General features: G+C 34.9%; 1 protein-coding gene across 2 annotated transcripts; it reads right to left on the bottom strand.

Annotated features, from left to right (window-relative positions):
* Positions 1-1,497: 1,497 nt before the first annotated feature.
* Positions 1,498-7,905, bottom strand: LOC144576253 (organic solute transporter ostalpha protein (DUF300)). Of its 2 annotated transcripts, XM_078326565.1 has the most exons (10): positions 7,660-7,905; positions 6,311-6,546; positions 5,777-5,833; positions 5,346-5,454; positions 4,728-4,912; positions 4,341-4,429; positions 3,715-3,970; positions 3,017-3,262; positions 2,027-2,376; positions 1,498-1,739 (listed from the first exon to the last, which is right to left on the bottom strand). In XM_078326565.1, exons 2-9 carry the CDS (start codon positions 6,524-6,526, stop codon positions 2,068-2,070), a joined length of 1,467 nt encoding a protein of 488 aa, XP_078182691.1. In that variant the 5' UTR covers positions 6,527-6,546; positions 7,660-7,905; the 3' UTR covers positions 1,498-1,739; positions 2,027-2,067. The 2 variants fall into 2 exon arrangements, with proteins under 2 accessions (XP_078182691.1, XP_078182693.1); XM_078326567.1 differs by having other exon boundaries at positions 6,311-7,905.
* Positions 7,906-17,964: the final 10,059 nt, after the last annotated feature.

Genomic DNA, 17,964 nt, shown 5'->3' with positions numbered 1-17,964 from the left:
ATATAGAGTCTGACTAATTTGCTACCGGAAGCACTTCGACTGAGGTGCTTACGGGGCTATATTTTATTATGTGATGTTCAAACAACAAATTCAAACCGTTAGATGTTTAATCTATATTAAAATCTACTTGGAGACCAAATTTTACATTTTTTTGGAATTTTTTTACTATTTATTAAGCTGGTTTGAAAACCGCTGTTTTCAATGCTGCAGAAATTTACTGAAAACAACGGTTTTCAAATCAGCTTAATAAATAGTAAAAAAATTTAAAAAATGTAAAATTTGATCTCCAAGTAAATTTTAATATAAATTGAACATCTAACGATTTGAATTTGTTGTTTGAATATCAAATACGCTAATATGACCCTGTAAGCACTTCGCTAAAGTGTTGCCGACAGCAAATTAGACAGTCCCTATATATATATATATATATTCGGGCCGTGATACTCCACGGCGGCCAGAGATGCATCGGGCTTTGATTGAATTAGCGGAGACTGAACTTTGACTATTGCGGAGATAGTGAACTTTGAATGAATATTCAGATGATATTTAAACTAGAATTATTTATAAATTAAAACTCACATGACTATGGTCCTTAAGGTTGACCACAAAGGCTCCCTCAATTGGCTGTCCCAAACTTTAACAAATATTCTTTTCTTTTTGATCAAATTCCGTATTTCTTTTTTTTTTGTTCTGCACCTCTGGCCGTGAAGGAATATCACGGCCCGAATTTTTTTTTTTTTTCTGTATCTCTGGCCGTAATAGAGAATAATGTTCAGGGTTTTTTTTCGTTTTTTTTTTTGCTTCAGTTAGAAAAAAAGGTAATTAGTTTTTTGATAATCAGGCTGTAATAGTCTATAACATTCATAAAATATTATGTTTTTTCTATATCTAAAAAAAACTCAAACTCGTTCTCCATTATCGATATTTATTTAATTAATTTTCTATTAGTAAAAATTTCGGCCAACTAGATGGCGTCCCTGTACAACATGTTCCATCGAAGGCCCAGCTCACTAAATGGAACTAACAGAAAACGGTGTGATGTGAGGGGAGCAATGAGTTTTTTTTTTAATTCTATATTCATATACGTGTTTTTAGCCTTTTGTGGTTCGAATCTCTTTTTCAAGAGAAGCCACAGACGAGAAAGGGGTGAAATCGTCATTTAATTCCCCGTCTCACCTTCCGTGGGGTGAAATTAGGGGTTTAATGGGCGGGCGGGTACAGGTAGGACGGGTACAAGGATATACGGGTACGGGTATGGTCGGATATATTTTTCAAAAACCATACCCTACCCGTCCTATACCCATACCCGTGTACCCTTGACGGGTATGCCACATTGCTATTTTGCTATTTCTACCAGCTGTTGGACATAATTCAGCGTCCCGACTGGACGACAAATTACGTACATACTTTCCAGTATCGGGAGTTTAAATGACGGGTGATCACATTCTTATTCCATTAAAAAATTATGGTTTCATTTGAATAACATTGTCAAAGTTATTTATTGCCAAATCATTCTATTTCCACTAAAGAGATACAAAACTAACAAACTACGCTAAGATTACATCCTAATTCACAAAAAGACAACAAGAAAACTATCTATTAAAGAAATACTCCTAAGATGAAGAACTACAAAGAAACTAACACTACACATTATGTTCCTATGGCTACATTCTGCATATATATGCATTCATGGAGCAAAACAAAGACGTAGGCTCGGCTAACAAAATGTAGTCACAGCCCTGCAATTAAAAGAAGAGTATATCATTATACCAGAATGAAGAACACCATCCTATCTACACTAAAGTGCTTGGTCGTGTTTAATATATGTGTGTGTGTGGTCTTTGACTCTTTCTAGATTTGTACCTTTCTCAAAGGTAACACATTGCCTTTAAAAATATTAGTAGCAGTTCTAAGTAGAATTTTAACGTCAACTTAACCACCAAACCCAATGAACATATGCTAGGCCTCCATGCTAGTTTTATTTTCCTCTTCACAAATTGCAAAAGCAGCAAAAAAATTCACTCACCAGGTTATAGTGCTCACATCATGTTGGTAACAACTGTCCAGTCAAGACCATCTACTACCCCCTACCTCAAATTCACGAGCAATTGACAACTTTTTACTACGCGAAGGCAAAAATCTATTCAAACCACTGTCGCTAAAACTTCCCTCTGGGATTCGGTCACGTGCCTCAAGAAATTCACTGCTAGTAGATTGCAAAGGTATGAGGTAGCTATCATCTTTTGATTTTCTCTTTTTTTTCTCAATTCTTTTGACATTCTTAGATATGGTATGAATTGTCTCGTTTATGCGTGCAATTCCCCTTTCTACTGGTTCAACCACATGCGAAACCGTGAACTTCACATCATCAGCCACCTGAAAAGAATGCAAGAAGAGGAATTTCACATTAATAACCTCGCAAAGACTTGAACAAATTTGTTTCTGGACTGGTCAAGTTTCTACACATAAGCTAACATGACTTTTTTTTGCATGTTCCTTAAAAGTAATTTCTAACAGAACATTTATTGGGTTCATAGGGCTGACACAACAATATTATTTTCATGGATCTCCCTAATAAAGAGTCTTCAATCAGTAAACCTAAAAGATTGGAGCATACAAAGTTGATATCCTCCATTAAATAAGCTTTTTCATGGTGAAACGACATTACTGCAAAATTGTAATTAAAAAAAAGGGTAAGAGGACTGTTAATAGAAGTTCTCTGTTGTCTCTATTTCTTGATATTCTTTTCTCTTTAGTGCCTGCACAGAGTCACTAACTTGACACATATAAATAAGTATCTACTATACAAACTAAATAAAAAGTAAAATGAATAAGTAGTTCTCAAGCAACCCAAGGAGCAGATGAGAAATAAATAAATGGGCGTAGAGTTCATCTAGAAGTTCTCGCAGAACAATATTTTCATACCAGTCTTTCTTAAATTTAACAACTAAATCCTGAAATCTTACAAAGTGACAAAGAAAAGAAATGGATAAAAACTAAAGAGTCGAGAACATACAATTTCACTGCTGCCCAAGACAACATCACGTACGCTTTGGGGGAAGCTTAGCCTCCTCTCCCTATTCTCAGGTTGCACGACCTGCCCCCGCGTCAATCTCCCACCGTCTCTGACTTCCTCAGGATCTGGTGGGGTCCCCAATGACGCATAATCTGACATAACTGCGACATTTCTCACACATCTCTCACCTTGCCGGTACGGCCTGGCTGGGAACACTTTTAGGTGTACAACTGCTGCAACGCCCATCTGTTCATAGAGGGAAAAATTAGACGAAATGTGGAACAAAAGGAACAAAACATATGACTCTTTTGAGTTAATAAAGGTCAAATGAAGTTTTTTTTTCTAAGTTTTTTAGCAGATACTACTGATCCGTGATATTTCCGGACCTTGCCAGAATGGCATATAGATGGCACGAAATCCCACCTGTTTTGTTGTCTTTCTTTTTCTTTAGCCCACAATTCAGATTTGAGGCCTAAGCATTTAGAGACACTCAATTATCTCAAGCGCAGCCAAGCCAACACAAGAAAAGAGAAGATAAATAATGAACAATTAATTAATTAATTAAATGGTTACAGAAGTACAAAGGCAACTCTGTCATGCATATATTGACCAAATAGGAACAGCAATAAACCATTTATACCAGCACAAATAGAAACAAAAACAAAGAAGAAGAGAAAAAACATTGAAGTATACCAAACCTCGATGCATATTATGTAATCTTGTATGCGTGCTTGCAACTCCTGAGCCAGACGGCCTTTCAAGACACCCATTGAGAAAAGGAAGGCAATAATAATACCCTGCCACCAAGTCAGAAATACAATTGATTTGAACGTCAAAAATTTGGCAAGTGGTTGTATGGCCTCCAGCTTTTCCTTTGTGACAGCATAGAACTGTACGAGGCAATACAAAGCCCAAGTCTGGCTAAAATTCAATACAACTGCTAAGTAAGGATACCTGCGAAAATAAGGAAAGCACACTTTCAATAATAACAACCATAACTATAGTTTTCAGTAATATTATCACTTAAAGGCTGCTATTGTGTAATTTCTCGAATCGGCCACACTTTGCAATAAAAAACACAAAAAGCAGCGACTAAGATTTACTCTTCAAGTGGGGGAACTAATCTGCAAATGATACTGCAGAGTGCAGGGAATTATGCAAGTTTCCACCTTTTCTTTTGTTGGTTTCAATTTGACATGTGTTTATATTGGGGCATAATTTGGTGCTTTGGACTCTTGGCTTTCATTTTTTACTTGATAGGGACTTCAGAGTCTCATTAATATTCACCAACTTAAACACGAGAGGGCAAGAAAGACAATCTTACCCGGATGTCCATTCAAATTTCCCCTCTCCATATAACCCAACAAGCTGTAACAAGATGGCCAACACAGCACATATTGGCTTCAGAATCATCTGTAAGCAATGCGAAGAAATTAAAATGATTCAAAAAGCAAGAAAATAGCAGACCTAAAAGCAGACATATTAAATTATTGAACACCCCACATCCTTCCAAAAAAAAGGAAAAGAAAATACCAACATAAGCATAGAAAGAGATAAAGCCGTGATTGTTAGTTGTGACTATAGTACAACTGTACATGAGCTCATAATGTGACTGCCACTGAGACCTTGTGCTGGATTATCCAGCAAAGAAGAAAAAAAAAAAAACAATACTTAATATTTTCTTTGGGTACCATACAAATGGGATACATACATACTGGACAATTCCAATCTTGACGGCATGGTAGAAGTCAGAGCCGAGATACCAACTCCTCATGATACAGTTCAGTGGAAAAGGGTGCTTCACAACTCCATATTCATAATCAAACTCCAGAAGAGGGGTGCTAGAGTCAAATCGGGTTTGAGCCTCCATTACTTTTATTGTTGCCTCCTCACCACCTTAAAGCATTACAACTCAAATTAATATTACTCAATTGCTAATTAAGACCAAACATGTACAACAGATGATTGGTGACATTTCCTCAACCTCCACAATACTTTCTTTTTGTCTTTTCCTAAGCCTAAAAAACTGAATCAAGCCAAGAAAGTTTGGTCTTGGGTTCCGGTAATAACAAGAACTCGAAAAGCAATTAAGCCAGTAAAATAACTCAAAACTCATGGCAACTATATCACTTTCTTGTTGGCCTAATGGTGCAAAGGTTGGTGTTATGCACACAATAAACAATAACCCAGAAAACATTTGCTATCAATTGAATATTTAGTGAGTGTTCGCTGCTATGGGCAAATAGAGTTAAATATTGATTAGCAATACACCAATTAACAACAACACTTCAGAAGGATAAAAAGTTCATAATAAGAACTAAGCTCATACCTAAGCAAGCAATTAAGTATCTCTCAAAGCAATACATGGCAAATGCCTCATAGCAGTCTCTCATTACTTCACAAGTGAATGCCGCATCAGAATTATACAGTGACAAGAACTTTACCAAAAATGTACAATTAGTTCCGACAAGTCTAAAATATATTTCAATTGTATCCAGCAATGGTATAGAACAATATCAGAAAGGGTCCTGTCCAAATTCAGCTTAGTTCTGAACAAACCTACTACTCACAGCAGGAAAAATTATTCATGTGGGTTCCAACTGGAAAGAACCTGTTTCAGCCCAGTACACATCAGCATACAAACATATCATCCCAAAATTAACAAGAGATGGGTATTGAAATAATTGAGTACCATATATATTATAAAACCATGTCAAGGACTTCTATATAACGAATATAATGCAAATAGGGTCAACATACCGATTCAACTCCGTATATTGGAACCATTAGAATCAGACCAATCAAGAACTTTTGCTCCTGGAATATAAAAAATGGAGAAAACAATTAATTTATATTACCTAGACACGTCAAAAAAACTACGGCCATTCCACTAGCAAGCCTACAGCAGCAGTCAAGAAAATTAATTGGAGCTTACAAGTTTGACTTTCAAAAAGTCATTACAATCTTTTTTCTCCTAAAACTATCCTAATTCAAGGTCTCAGATATAAATAAACTGAACAGAAATCAAGCCAAGAGGATTTAAATGTTGAGCTCCCAGTTGACATAAATTAATGGAGAGATCAGTTTAAGTTAAAATTAACAAAGTGAAGGTTCAGTAATTTTTTTGGCTTGATTTAACCAAAGTACCATGTGTCACAGTTATTTGGACAGAATCAAAGTACCACATGTCAAGTTCCAATACCATAAACAACAGGTGTTATGTGTTATCGGCAACAGGCACAATATCGGATGCAACGCAAAAACCCATAAAAATAAAAAGCATAATCTACATACCTCCGGTTGGTTGTAAGAAGAGAGGTGCTCTATAATAAGAAACAGAGACAACACAAGGGCAGCCGCCACAAAGATGCCTGCACTAAAAATTGGCCAACTTGGCACTGATTTTGTTTCTCTGACCAAATCAAGAAAGGATAACTTCTCCATTTGGCCAAGAGACTCGCCCAAAGGAAGTAAAAGCAACACCATAAAGAGGCTCATATCCCATGCCATACAGTCATCAACTTAGAAACCTACACAAAAGAAGAGATGCTGAAATCCTATTTCCCCCCCTTTCTTAAGTTCTTTGATATCTTTGTGAAACAGCATCCACCATTTATCTCTAATTTCTAGATAGAACCAAGATTTTTGGCACTTGCAAAACATCAACAAACAATAAAAATGATGGAGTATTCGGTCTCCAAAATTATCTTTCTGTTGGACTGACCCTCCTGGAATCTTCACATAAAACATTATTTATATCACTTTTTGTTCTCACACAAGAACTACACGTAAGGTACTTACAAAATTAAGCAAAATTGAAGGGGGGAAAAGGATTAGGGGAGCCGGATATGTCGATCTCAGTAAGTCATTAACCGATAGATAGTATTGACTTACAGTTTTACAGAGAACGGCCCATTTCTGTAATCAGCTAATACAATTTGTTGTTCATAGGTCCTCAATTTAAATGCAATATGCACACATTAGTGATTTTTTCCCTTTTGACTTTCTGCAAACCTCACTATATCTTTTTATTTAGCTAAGAATACACTTTCATGTTTAGATTAGAGACAGGGTCAAACAAATGATGGTCCAGTCTCAATCAACTCAAGTTCATTTTATAAAGAGAAAAAGAAAAGCAAGAAACTTGACTATTTTGAGTGTATTCAAATTAATTATTAAGTACCATAAATGAGCCATTGTGTGAGAAGACAAGTCTAGATAAAAAATCATGGCTGGCCAATTAGAAACTTATAACCAAATATATATTTTTAAATCGTAGTGCAGTGGCATAGAGGGATCCATACTTGACCACCTAACAAAACTAAACCTAATTTGTCCCCATCCTGCATTTCACAATAATTTTCCTGAGTACAACATAAGGGAATAGTAATACCATCTGATACTTCCTTCCTCACTCGAAATCACAAACTCATTATAAATATGAAATTGACCGCATTAAAAGGCCGTCAGATTTTGCGAGAAAGGGCAAACTGGTATGCACAATCAGCTCCCAATCGCACTATAAAACCAAATACTGAAGAACAAAACCCTAATTAACATCTCAAGTAGTTGTCACGATCACTTTCTCCCAGCACCACCGATCTCAAACAAAAAGGAAAAGGAAAAATCTAAAACTAAGAAACCTGTGTGCTCCCGAGGAGAGAAGTTCTTCTCTCTCTTTGTTCTCCGTATATAGAAGACAAAGTCGCGCGATTTTTCCTTCTTTTGTACTTCTCTTGGATTTAGGAGAAGCTTTCGGTGGTACTTTTCGGTTTTCCTTTTTGTTGCAAGTTATTTCTTTTCTTTTGCCTTGAGAAAACGAAAACCCACCAAAGTGGCAAAGGTGCGATTTCACATCCTCTGAGGTAACATAATTTTCGAGTTTGGATCCAGACCGTTCGATCAGAATCCGGACCAATCGAGGCGACGTGGAATGCACGGGGCCCTTAATTCGTGCCAAAGCTCAAAATTCTGTTTTCCAAGGTGATATGAATTTTTAAAGGTGCCAAAGCGGTTCTTCTCTATCGGTGATATCGTCCGGCTCCTCTCCAATTGGAGTCCGCATCGTCTGCATTAAGTCAAAAGAGCATCTTTTGAGTTAATACATATCGGCCGTCCGATTGTAAACGGAGCCCATCCGGCCCCGCCTAAAACATAGGGGTCTTTAACATTAGTGTGGATTTAATTTACACGAATCTTAAAGTTAATCGGACGGTCCATATGTATTACTCAAAAGATTCATTTTTGAGTTAATGCAGAGGATACAACCTCCTCCAATTGTACGGACAAAGTAGCGCTGTCCTCCGGCACCTTACAGATCTAAGGAAGTTCGAATCCAACGGTGTATGCTAAAACAAAAAGGAAAGTTGTTTTAGAGTGAAGCAAACTTTGCCGATTTTTTTAAAAATACCCATTTAATAAATAAATTAAATTAAAATATCCAAGTTTCAACAAAATTTATAAAAATACCCAAACTGCGGATTTTTTCCGCGGCCCGGAATTTTTATTCCGGGGCGCGGAAAAAATTCGCGCCCGGAAAAAAAAAAAAATAAAAAAAAAAAAAAAATTTTTGGTCCCCACCGCGGATAATATCCGCGGGCCGAATTTAAAAATAATTTTTTTTTTTTTTTTTTAAGTCTGGAGAAAAAAAAAAAAAATTTTTGTCAAACTTTGTACCTCTGATTAACATAGCAAAACACCTTCAAATATCATGAAAATTTACCGACATTCATTCTTGACTTCATAGAATAAGACTGTAAAGTTTCATACAAAATCTCAAAACAGATCGTGAGATATCGGCTCTCAAAAATTGCCCGAACTGCTGAAGGAGTGCTTCTGACCCCAACTTTGCACCCCTGATTAACATACCAAAACACCTTCAAAAATCATGAAAATTTACCGACATGTATTCTTGACTTCATAAAATAACACTGTGAAGTTTCATACAAAAGTTCAAAACAGATCGTGAGATATCGACTCTCAAAAATTGCCTGAACTGCTGAAGAAGTGCTTCTGACCCCAACTTTGCACCCCTGATTAACATATCAAAGCACCTTCAAAAATCATGAAAATTTACCAACATGTATTCTTGATTTCATAGAACAAGACTGTGAAATTTCATACAAAATCTCAAAACAGATCGTGAGATAATGAAACATAACAAAACTGAAAACTGAAACATAATAAAACATATACTAAGAAAATAATAAAACTGAACATAACAAATCAAAACTCAAACATAACAAAACTGAACTCTCTGAAGGAGTGCTTCTAAACCCAAATTTGCATCTCTGATTAACATATCAAAACACCTTCAATCATGAAGCACTCCTTCAGCAATTCGGGCAATTTTTGAGAGCCGATATCTCACGGTCTGTTTTGAGATTTTGTATGAAACTTCACAATATTGTTCTATGAAATCAAGAATACATGTCGATAAATTTTCATGATTTTTGAAGGTGCTTTGATATGTTAATCAGGGGTGCAAAGTTGGGGTCAGAAGCACTCCTTCAGCAGTTCGGGCAATTTTTGAGAGCCGATATCTCACAATCTGTTTTGATATTTTGTATGAAACTTTACATTCTTATTCTATGAAGTCAAGAATGCATGTCGGTAAATTTTCATGATTTTTGAAGGTGTTTTGGTATGTTAATCAGAGGTGCAAAGTTGGGGTCAGAAGCACTCCTTCAGCAGTTCGGGCAATTTTTGAGAGCCGATATCTCACGATCTGTTTTGAGATTTTGTATGAAACTTTACAGTCTTATTCTATGAAGTCAAGAATGCATGTCGGTAAATTTTCATGATATTTGAAGGTGTTTTGCTATGTTAACCAGAGGTACAAAGTTTGACAAAAAAAATAATTTTTTTTCTCCAGACTTAAAAAAAAAAAAAAAAAAAATTATTTTTAAATTCGGCCCGCGGATATTATCCGCGGTCGGGACCAAAAAAATTTTTTTTTTTTTTTTTTTTTTCCGGGCGCGAATTTTTTCCGCGCCCCGGAATAAAAATTCCGGGCCGCGGAAAAAATTCCGGGCCGCGGAAAAAATCCGCGGTTTGGGTATTTTTATAAATTTTGTTGAAACTTGGATATTTTAATTTAATTTATTTATTAAATGGGTATTTTTAAAAAAATCGGCAAACTTTGATCCTCAAATGACTTGTGTTATCGTGATAATTTCGTATAGATAGTAAAATGCTTTATCCTAAAATTTAAATTACGGAACTTTACTATATTGCAATAAAGAGGCAATAACTAATAATATTTAAAGACTAAATTGTATACTGTATACGGTACAAGAAACTATTTTAATCGCTACTTTATGTTTTTTTTTCTATGAATTATGTATGCCGGGCTTCAAATTGATGAGATTTGAATGTTAGTTTATTGAGTGATTTGAAAAGTTAATAATTCGATTTTATCAGAGACATGCATATATTTTTTATAACAAAATGTAGTAAATTTTTATACAAGTAAAATATCAATAATTAATACTAATGTAAACATTAAATAATAAGAGTTATTATTATTTTTTTTAAAGTAAGTTGAACCAACGCAACAAAATACAAACAAAAATTAGTATTGTTTTTGTCTCTACTCTCTTTGTACTGAGTTAGTATAAAGTTGTACATTACAAAGGACCAGCTTCTTATTTTGTGGCAGAGATAATGCTCTCTGTATGAGATGTCACAGATTCAAAATTCAAATATGTGATCTCTTGTGAATATTAAATATATATATATATATATATATTTTTTTTTTTTTGAGACAGAAACAAGGGTCAAGCCCTCCTTTAATTGAATCAAAGTAAGTTACAAGAGTTTTGAACCGAATATTAAATAGTTAAGTGGCTTAACTTCCAATTTTTATTGTAAAAAGAAATTATTTATTACAACCTACATTGAAATATCTTAGAAAAAATAGACAAACACAAAAAAGAATCAAAGCACATGTATAGTATCTAGATCTATATATAAATATTACAAAAATTTCAAACGTAGATTGTGTATCATTCCTTCAAAAGAAAATCTTCAAATTAGCGTTAAATATTTTATTTAATGGCATCTCAGCGATCAAACTTTCCAATGATAACGGGATAGAAAATTTGTAAATCTCCAATGAATAATCCGTACAATTGGAGAGGAGCCCGACCCAGGTTGTTAGGCCAGAAAAGCCGAAAAGCCCGGTTATGTGACATTTCAGTAATTAGTGCGGTAATAATTGTAAATTAACACGAGGTCCCAAATTTCCAAAAGTACCGGACATTAAAGCATCAATATGACCATCAGACCATATGTACAGAAAACATACTGCTTGAGATAAATGCAAATAAACATGACAGTGGCCTTGAGGTAAAACTCATCAGTGATTACTGGTTTTACATTTCCAACGTTTAGTTTTTAAATAAGTATAATGTTTCTAGCAGGGGTAGCTACTATATCAAATGTAACCTGCTGTAATCACTGATGAGTTTTGAAATAAAGGCCTAAAGACATGAAACTTTGCAGTAAAAAAAAAAAAGATTGTCAAACACGTCCTATCTGATTTGGGGTCCGGATTTCCTAAAGTAATTCAATTTTTGAGTTTTGGATCGGGATGAATCTGTCGCTCGGATCGTTTCGGGATTCAATTCCTCGCTCGAGATGTGTGCACTCCACTTTAGAATGGATTGTCACGGATTTGAATCGGACGGTCCGATCCAAAATCCAAAAATTGACTTACTTCACTGGTTCTGAATTCTCTGATTTGTTGGGTGAGTCTGAGTCACCATGCTTTTTAAAAAACAATTCATGTATTATCGTTAAATCCGACCTGTTTATTTTAAATCGAACGGATGTTACGGATCGTATTGAGATAAAAACCCTTCGATTTATAACCGGATTAGTAGCAGATATGGACCGATCGGTCCAATGTATGCATACATGATACATCACTCCTAAGCACATACTAATGAGTTTGGCTAGTATAACAGTGTCATTTCAGCTTATATAACACCAATTCTAAAACTTATCGAATCGATTTTAAAAGGTAAATTCAAACCGTTCAAACCGATCTACTTCATTAGTTGTGTGTTTACATCAAAATTTATGATTTTTCAAATTTATTTAGTATCAAGTGAAGCGGTCAAATGTGTGAGTTTTTAAGTTAATTTTAATACATTCATTTTTTAATATTTTTACCGCTTAATTTAATACTAAAATAATTCGAAAATATAAAAAAATTATATCTAAACGCATCACTCATAAAGTAAATCGGTTTGAACAGTTTGGACTAGTCGTTTGAAATCTATTCAATTGATTTTGAAGTTAGTGTCAAATGACACTGATGTTATATTAACCGGACTCCATACTAACGAACGTGAGATATGACAATAAAAATAATATAAATTAAGCCGTTGGTACTTGATAGTCACTGAAGCACATTTAATGATGTAGGACCTAGTTTGTCTAGGCACAACTACATTTATAAGCATGATATAAATGCCAATAAACATAATTGGAGCTGTCGAACACTTAAAATCTTAAATAAACAAAAATCAAATAGCTTGGTACTAGAACTTTGAAATAAATAAATAAAAACCAAGCAAAATTAGAAATAAAAAACTAAAATTTAACACTCCTGTACTGGACCATTTCAAACCTTAAATTTCATCCCTTTTTCCATTAAACATTAAATTTTGCATCAAATTACAAGTAACAACAAAATGCAGCAAACCACAACACTTGTTAGTCCATTATGAAACATACCAAGACGTTCTCCACAATCGATTGTGTAACAAAAAGAAACGGAAGAGAGAAAGGAGATAGTCGGCCAAGTTCGTCTCCTATTAAGGTGACTGAAATCGTTAAATTCTTACATGGAATTCACCTTTTCTCTCTATCATTCTCGGTTCTAGAACAAATAACTGTCCTCAATTAGTGCCAGTCGTGCTTTCGTTTTTGTTTCCTCCCTTTTTTTCTTAATGTTATTGGTTTAGACTTTAGAGCCCGCCTTAAAACGCAACCTTCCAGTACGAAACTTGTTGTCAATTTCCTCCAAAAACAGAGAGGAGATAGGATGAGGGTGCTTTAAATAGTGATATTTTTTGTCCACACACTTATATTTTAAGAGTAGGCTAAAATGGCTTATTGTTTTCGTACTCTAATTGTGTCTCACATTCTTATTTTTATTTTAAAGTCCAAATAATTAATCTGAACTTCTCAACACGACCTTCATATTAAAATGTATTTAAAGACCAAATTATACATACATTTTTAAATTTCGAACTATTTTGTTAGATAAGTATAAAATTATTGCTTTTGGATAATCCAGAATCTTTTAAAAATAATGATTTTGTATCTATCTAAAAAAATATAAAAAAAAATTCAAAAAATATATTTGATCTTCAAACACATTTTGATATAAATATCAAATTAAACGATTTAAATTATGAAAATAAAAATTTAAGTATAATTGCGATACAAAAATAATAAAACATTTTAACCACAGCCAATGACAAAATTATCATCCCTCCTTCCTCTCTAAACTCTCCTGAGACTCCCAATTCAACTTTGACCAACACCTTCCTCTGCAAAGTAATATTTAAAAATATTTTGAACACCTTTATTTTACTTTATTTGCAGGAGAGCGAGTTCAATTGCCTCTCATGACTATACTCGCATTTAAGTCATAATTAAGTTCCAGTGATAAGTGTAATATCTTTTTTTTTTTTTCAATTTGCTGGTGTCCAATAAATTATAATCAACTTTAGGGACAGTTTTGTCAATAATATTTTGTTGGAGTGTTCCGAGTAAAATTACCGCTGTCCAAAGCACCACCCTTGGGCAGTTGCCAGCTGGTCTAAATTATAATCAGCTTTAGGAGACTGTCATTTTGATTAGTCTCTAGAAATATAGATCAATAAAAAAATGAAAATAGAAAATCCTCACGTTGTTGTCATTTTAGTCAAATCCGTACATCCATTTCTTAATTTTGATGATATTATGATACTTTTAAATAAGCAGATCTGATCTGCTCCTGTACCAATCAAACTTAAATGCTCTGTTGGCCAGAAAAAAATGAATTTTTATAAGAGAGCCTAATAAAAAAATGATAAATTGGTGATCCGTCATGTTGTTTTTGTCAAGCACCTAAAATGATGAATCGGTGATTCCGCTGGTACATAAAGCAGTTCCAATTTCCAAACTCTTTGGCTGAGGATTTAATATCTGACTAGCTTTTTTTTTTTCTTTTTTTTTTAATCGGTGACAGGGAATGAGAATCAATTAATAAAATTGATTTTAAAATTTTATGATTTTGCTAAATATTTTAGAAAAAAATATTTAAAAATGTTCTGAATAATATAAATTAACTCTCATATTTATTTGTGAAAGTAATTTCTAAACCTCCATAACTCAAATGTTTGCCTCTATCTCTGTTTTTAATGATAAAGTATTTGAAAAATGTGTGTATCAGTTTAAACTTGAGAACATTTACTTTGTTAGGAGCGGGGGTTGGAGTGGGGCTTACCTGTGATGTGTATGAAGTATGAACAATGCTTTTATTTTCAATAAGATCGTGATCCAGAGAGATCGCTGTGTTTCAAAAAAATTAGTAATTTTACTGAGTTTTATTTTTTAATGGTTAATAGTTTTAAGTATCAGTTAACAATTTCATTGATAACAAAACGAACTTACAACGAGTTAAATAACTCTAATTCAAAATTTATTATTGTATTCTTATAAAATCTTTCAAACTACTCTAAATAACTTTAATTTTCTAATCTCAACCCTAAAAAAAAAAACTTTAATTTTCTAATCTCACTTATATACACTCATAATTATTCTATTATCTTAATCCACTATTGTTCTTTTGACCGCTGCCGCATTTCGATGTCTGTATCTACTCACACGTGCTCCGATTGAGATGGCGTAGAGACTCAGGTTGTGCTCCAAAACTGAGGGGTAGACCCCTTATTAAAGGGAAGGGAAGGGACAGATCGGAGGTAGCCTCACCTTAGAACAGTGTTTTTACACTCTGATTTGGGGTGACACAATTTCTCAAAAATCAATGCTTTTCAACTCTGCTCTACCCTCCGAACAGTAAGCCTTCACCTCCGCTTCCTCTCTCGTTCACTTCTTCTGGAGCAGGAGAAATTACCGGACAACTGAAGTCTAGGATGAAACTCTCCTCCGCATAGTATTTCTTCCTTCCTCTCTCTCCGTGTTCCTCTAATTGAAGCACAACCTCAATATTTTGAACTCCAACGGTATCGCACTCTCATCTCCGTTCGATTCCGGTCCCTTCTGTCTTTCATTTTCCTCTCCTCTCAAAATAGAGTCGAGAGTAGGGGTGCAAACAAATCGGATACAGATCGGATAGTGGTAAAACCATATCCGTATCCGCTTTTAATTTTTGGATACGGATAAGGATCGGATATTAGACGGATACATACGGATACGGATCGGATATCGGATATCCGTAAATATATACATAAATATTTTTATAATTTATGATAAACTATATGGTATATACCTATTATTCGGATACGGATAATTAAAATTCAAAATCATATTCGTATTCGTATCCGCACAGATATTCGGATATCGGATATCTGTATCTAATTTTTGGATACGATCGGATAATATCCGATCCGTTTGCACCCCTAGGCGAGAGAGAGGAAAGACACTTTGTTAAAAGAGAAGCCTAGAAAAATGAGAGAGGGGTGGACTGAAAATAAAAGTGTATTGGGAAAGGAGATGGAGAATCCGCCGGATAGCATCGCTAGAGTTTAAAATCACTTGCGGGCAGAACTAAATGGTGAGAACTTTGCAAACCCTAGCTAGGCGCTCTCAGCTGCAAAACCTAGCTAGGTGCTCTCCTCAGCCGCACCTTGGTCCTCCGCCCAGCCGCTCATCTTGAATTCTCCATCTTTCTCAGTCACGCCCCGCTCCTCCTCCCAGGTACTCTCCTGCTCCTCCTCCCAGCCGTTCCTCCTCTCCTCCGCTCAGCCGTTCCTCCTTGCCGCCGCTCAGCCGTTCCCGTATCCTTCGCCCAACTGCAAGAGAGGTGTCCCGCGCTCGTCTTTCTTTCCTGTTCTGTCCCTCTTTCCTCTCAGCCTCCGCTCCACCACCTCCGTAAGCAATTCACCTTCCGTCCTCCGTCCGAAAGGGGCGGAGGACAGAGACCGGCAACAACTTCTGCACTTCCTCTTATTCTTTACTCTTTACAGGAGAAGAGAGAGTCGACGACGATAGCCCTAGCCGCTAGCTCTCTCGTCTCCTAACACCTTCCTGTCCTCTTCAACCATCGTCGGGAGTTTTAGGGAGAATTGGTGACAATAGCCCTAGCCGCTAGCTCTCTCGTCTCCTAACACCTTCCTGTCCTCTTCAACCATCGTCGGGAGTTTTAGGGAGAATTGGTGACAATAGCCCTAGCCGCCATTCCTCCCATCTCCTAGCGCCTCCAACCCTCCCACCAACACCCTCGCTACACAAAACCTTGATTGGGAAGGGGAGGCCGAGGCTGCGTTGGCCTCTCCCACTTGCAAACCTAGCGGAAAAAATGAAAAAAATGATGCCCCCTTTCCTCCGGTGATTGGCCAGTCGATGTTGAAAGTCATCGATGCCTACTTATTGATGGGAGGGTTTATTTTATTTTGTTATTTTAGTTGTTAGATGTTGAGTTTAGATGTTGATGTTGATGTTGATGGAGTTCGATGTGGATGACGTTCTGGATGTAGAACGATGAATGTAATTTGTGTTTAATTAATGAAAATTATACTTGGCATCCACTGCTAAGGTTTCAAAAAAAAAAAAAAAAAAAGTTTAAAATCACTTTATGTTTTTTCGCTCTTTGGGGTGCTCTGTTACGCTCACATAATTAGGAATATTTAATTTTCCTGATTATATCGAGTTTAATTAGATAGTGCATTAGTTAGGATGGTGTACTAAATCGATTTCAAGCCACAAATAATAGTTTGTTTTGTTTAAGAAAATAGTTAACTGTTAACTATAGCTTGCTTATTTTGTGTTGATTAAATTTGCGAAAGAAAATAAGGTACATTTAATATTTTACTTATAATATTATTTAAAATATCATTTTAAATAAGGTACATTTAATGCTACATTGATCCAATGGTCCAGTTAGAGCAGTATGTGTCTTTATGATTGAATCTTATACAAAAATAGTCTTAACTAAAATGTATTAAAATAGTTATCCAGGACTCTAATTGGCGAAATGCAGTTACGTAGTTACTTATAAAAAAATGTACATGTATTTTGAAAAATATATACAATTTTCAATTAAAATCTGATTCACATAAAATATATTACAATTTTCAATTAAAAATGACAGACTAAATGAGCCGAAGCAATACAAGGATTGTAACCTGAGGTATGTTTGGTTGGATTGAAAATATGCTATTTTCAGAATTAGGCTATTCGGAATTACCTATTCGGTGTTTGATTGAGTTAGAATAGCTAGAATAGTGAATCCAAATTTTTTCTCTTACTAGAATAGTATACATGTATTTTCTTAAAAAAATTGGATAGTTTTGGTTAAACACATAATTAACTATTATTATTTTAAAATTATGGGTTGACTCAAAGCTGATAAAAAAAGTCGGTCGTTGTAATAATTGAGTCTTAAGAGAGTGATTGACAAGAAAGATAATTTCATCCAAAATATGAATTATGTGATTGACATGTCAATTTAATTAGTTTGAAATGTATTTTTGTTGAAATGAAAAGTGGAGATTTAGTCATTAGCTTTCTTCAAACTCTTGTGTATATTACATAAAATTTCTCTACTTTGTCGATTTCGAAATCATAGTTTTCTACATGAGAGTTGTGTCTTTACACTAGACCAAAGACTGATTCTTTAGTTTGAAATATGTTGTGAAATAATATGAAATTCTAATTCTAATGAATAAAAAAATATGCAAACTAAATTTTTATGGGGCAGAGAAGAC

Source organism: Carex rostrata, chromosome 25 (assembly GCF_964058835.1).
Source record: "Carex rostrata chromosome 25, lpCarRost1.2, whole genome shotgun sequence".
Lineage (NCBI taxonomy): Eukaryota > Viridiplantae > Streptophyta > Magnoliopsida > Poales > Cyperaceae > Carex > Carex rostrata.
This window is presented reverse-complemented; position numbering and strand designations above follow the sequence as displayed.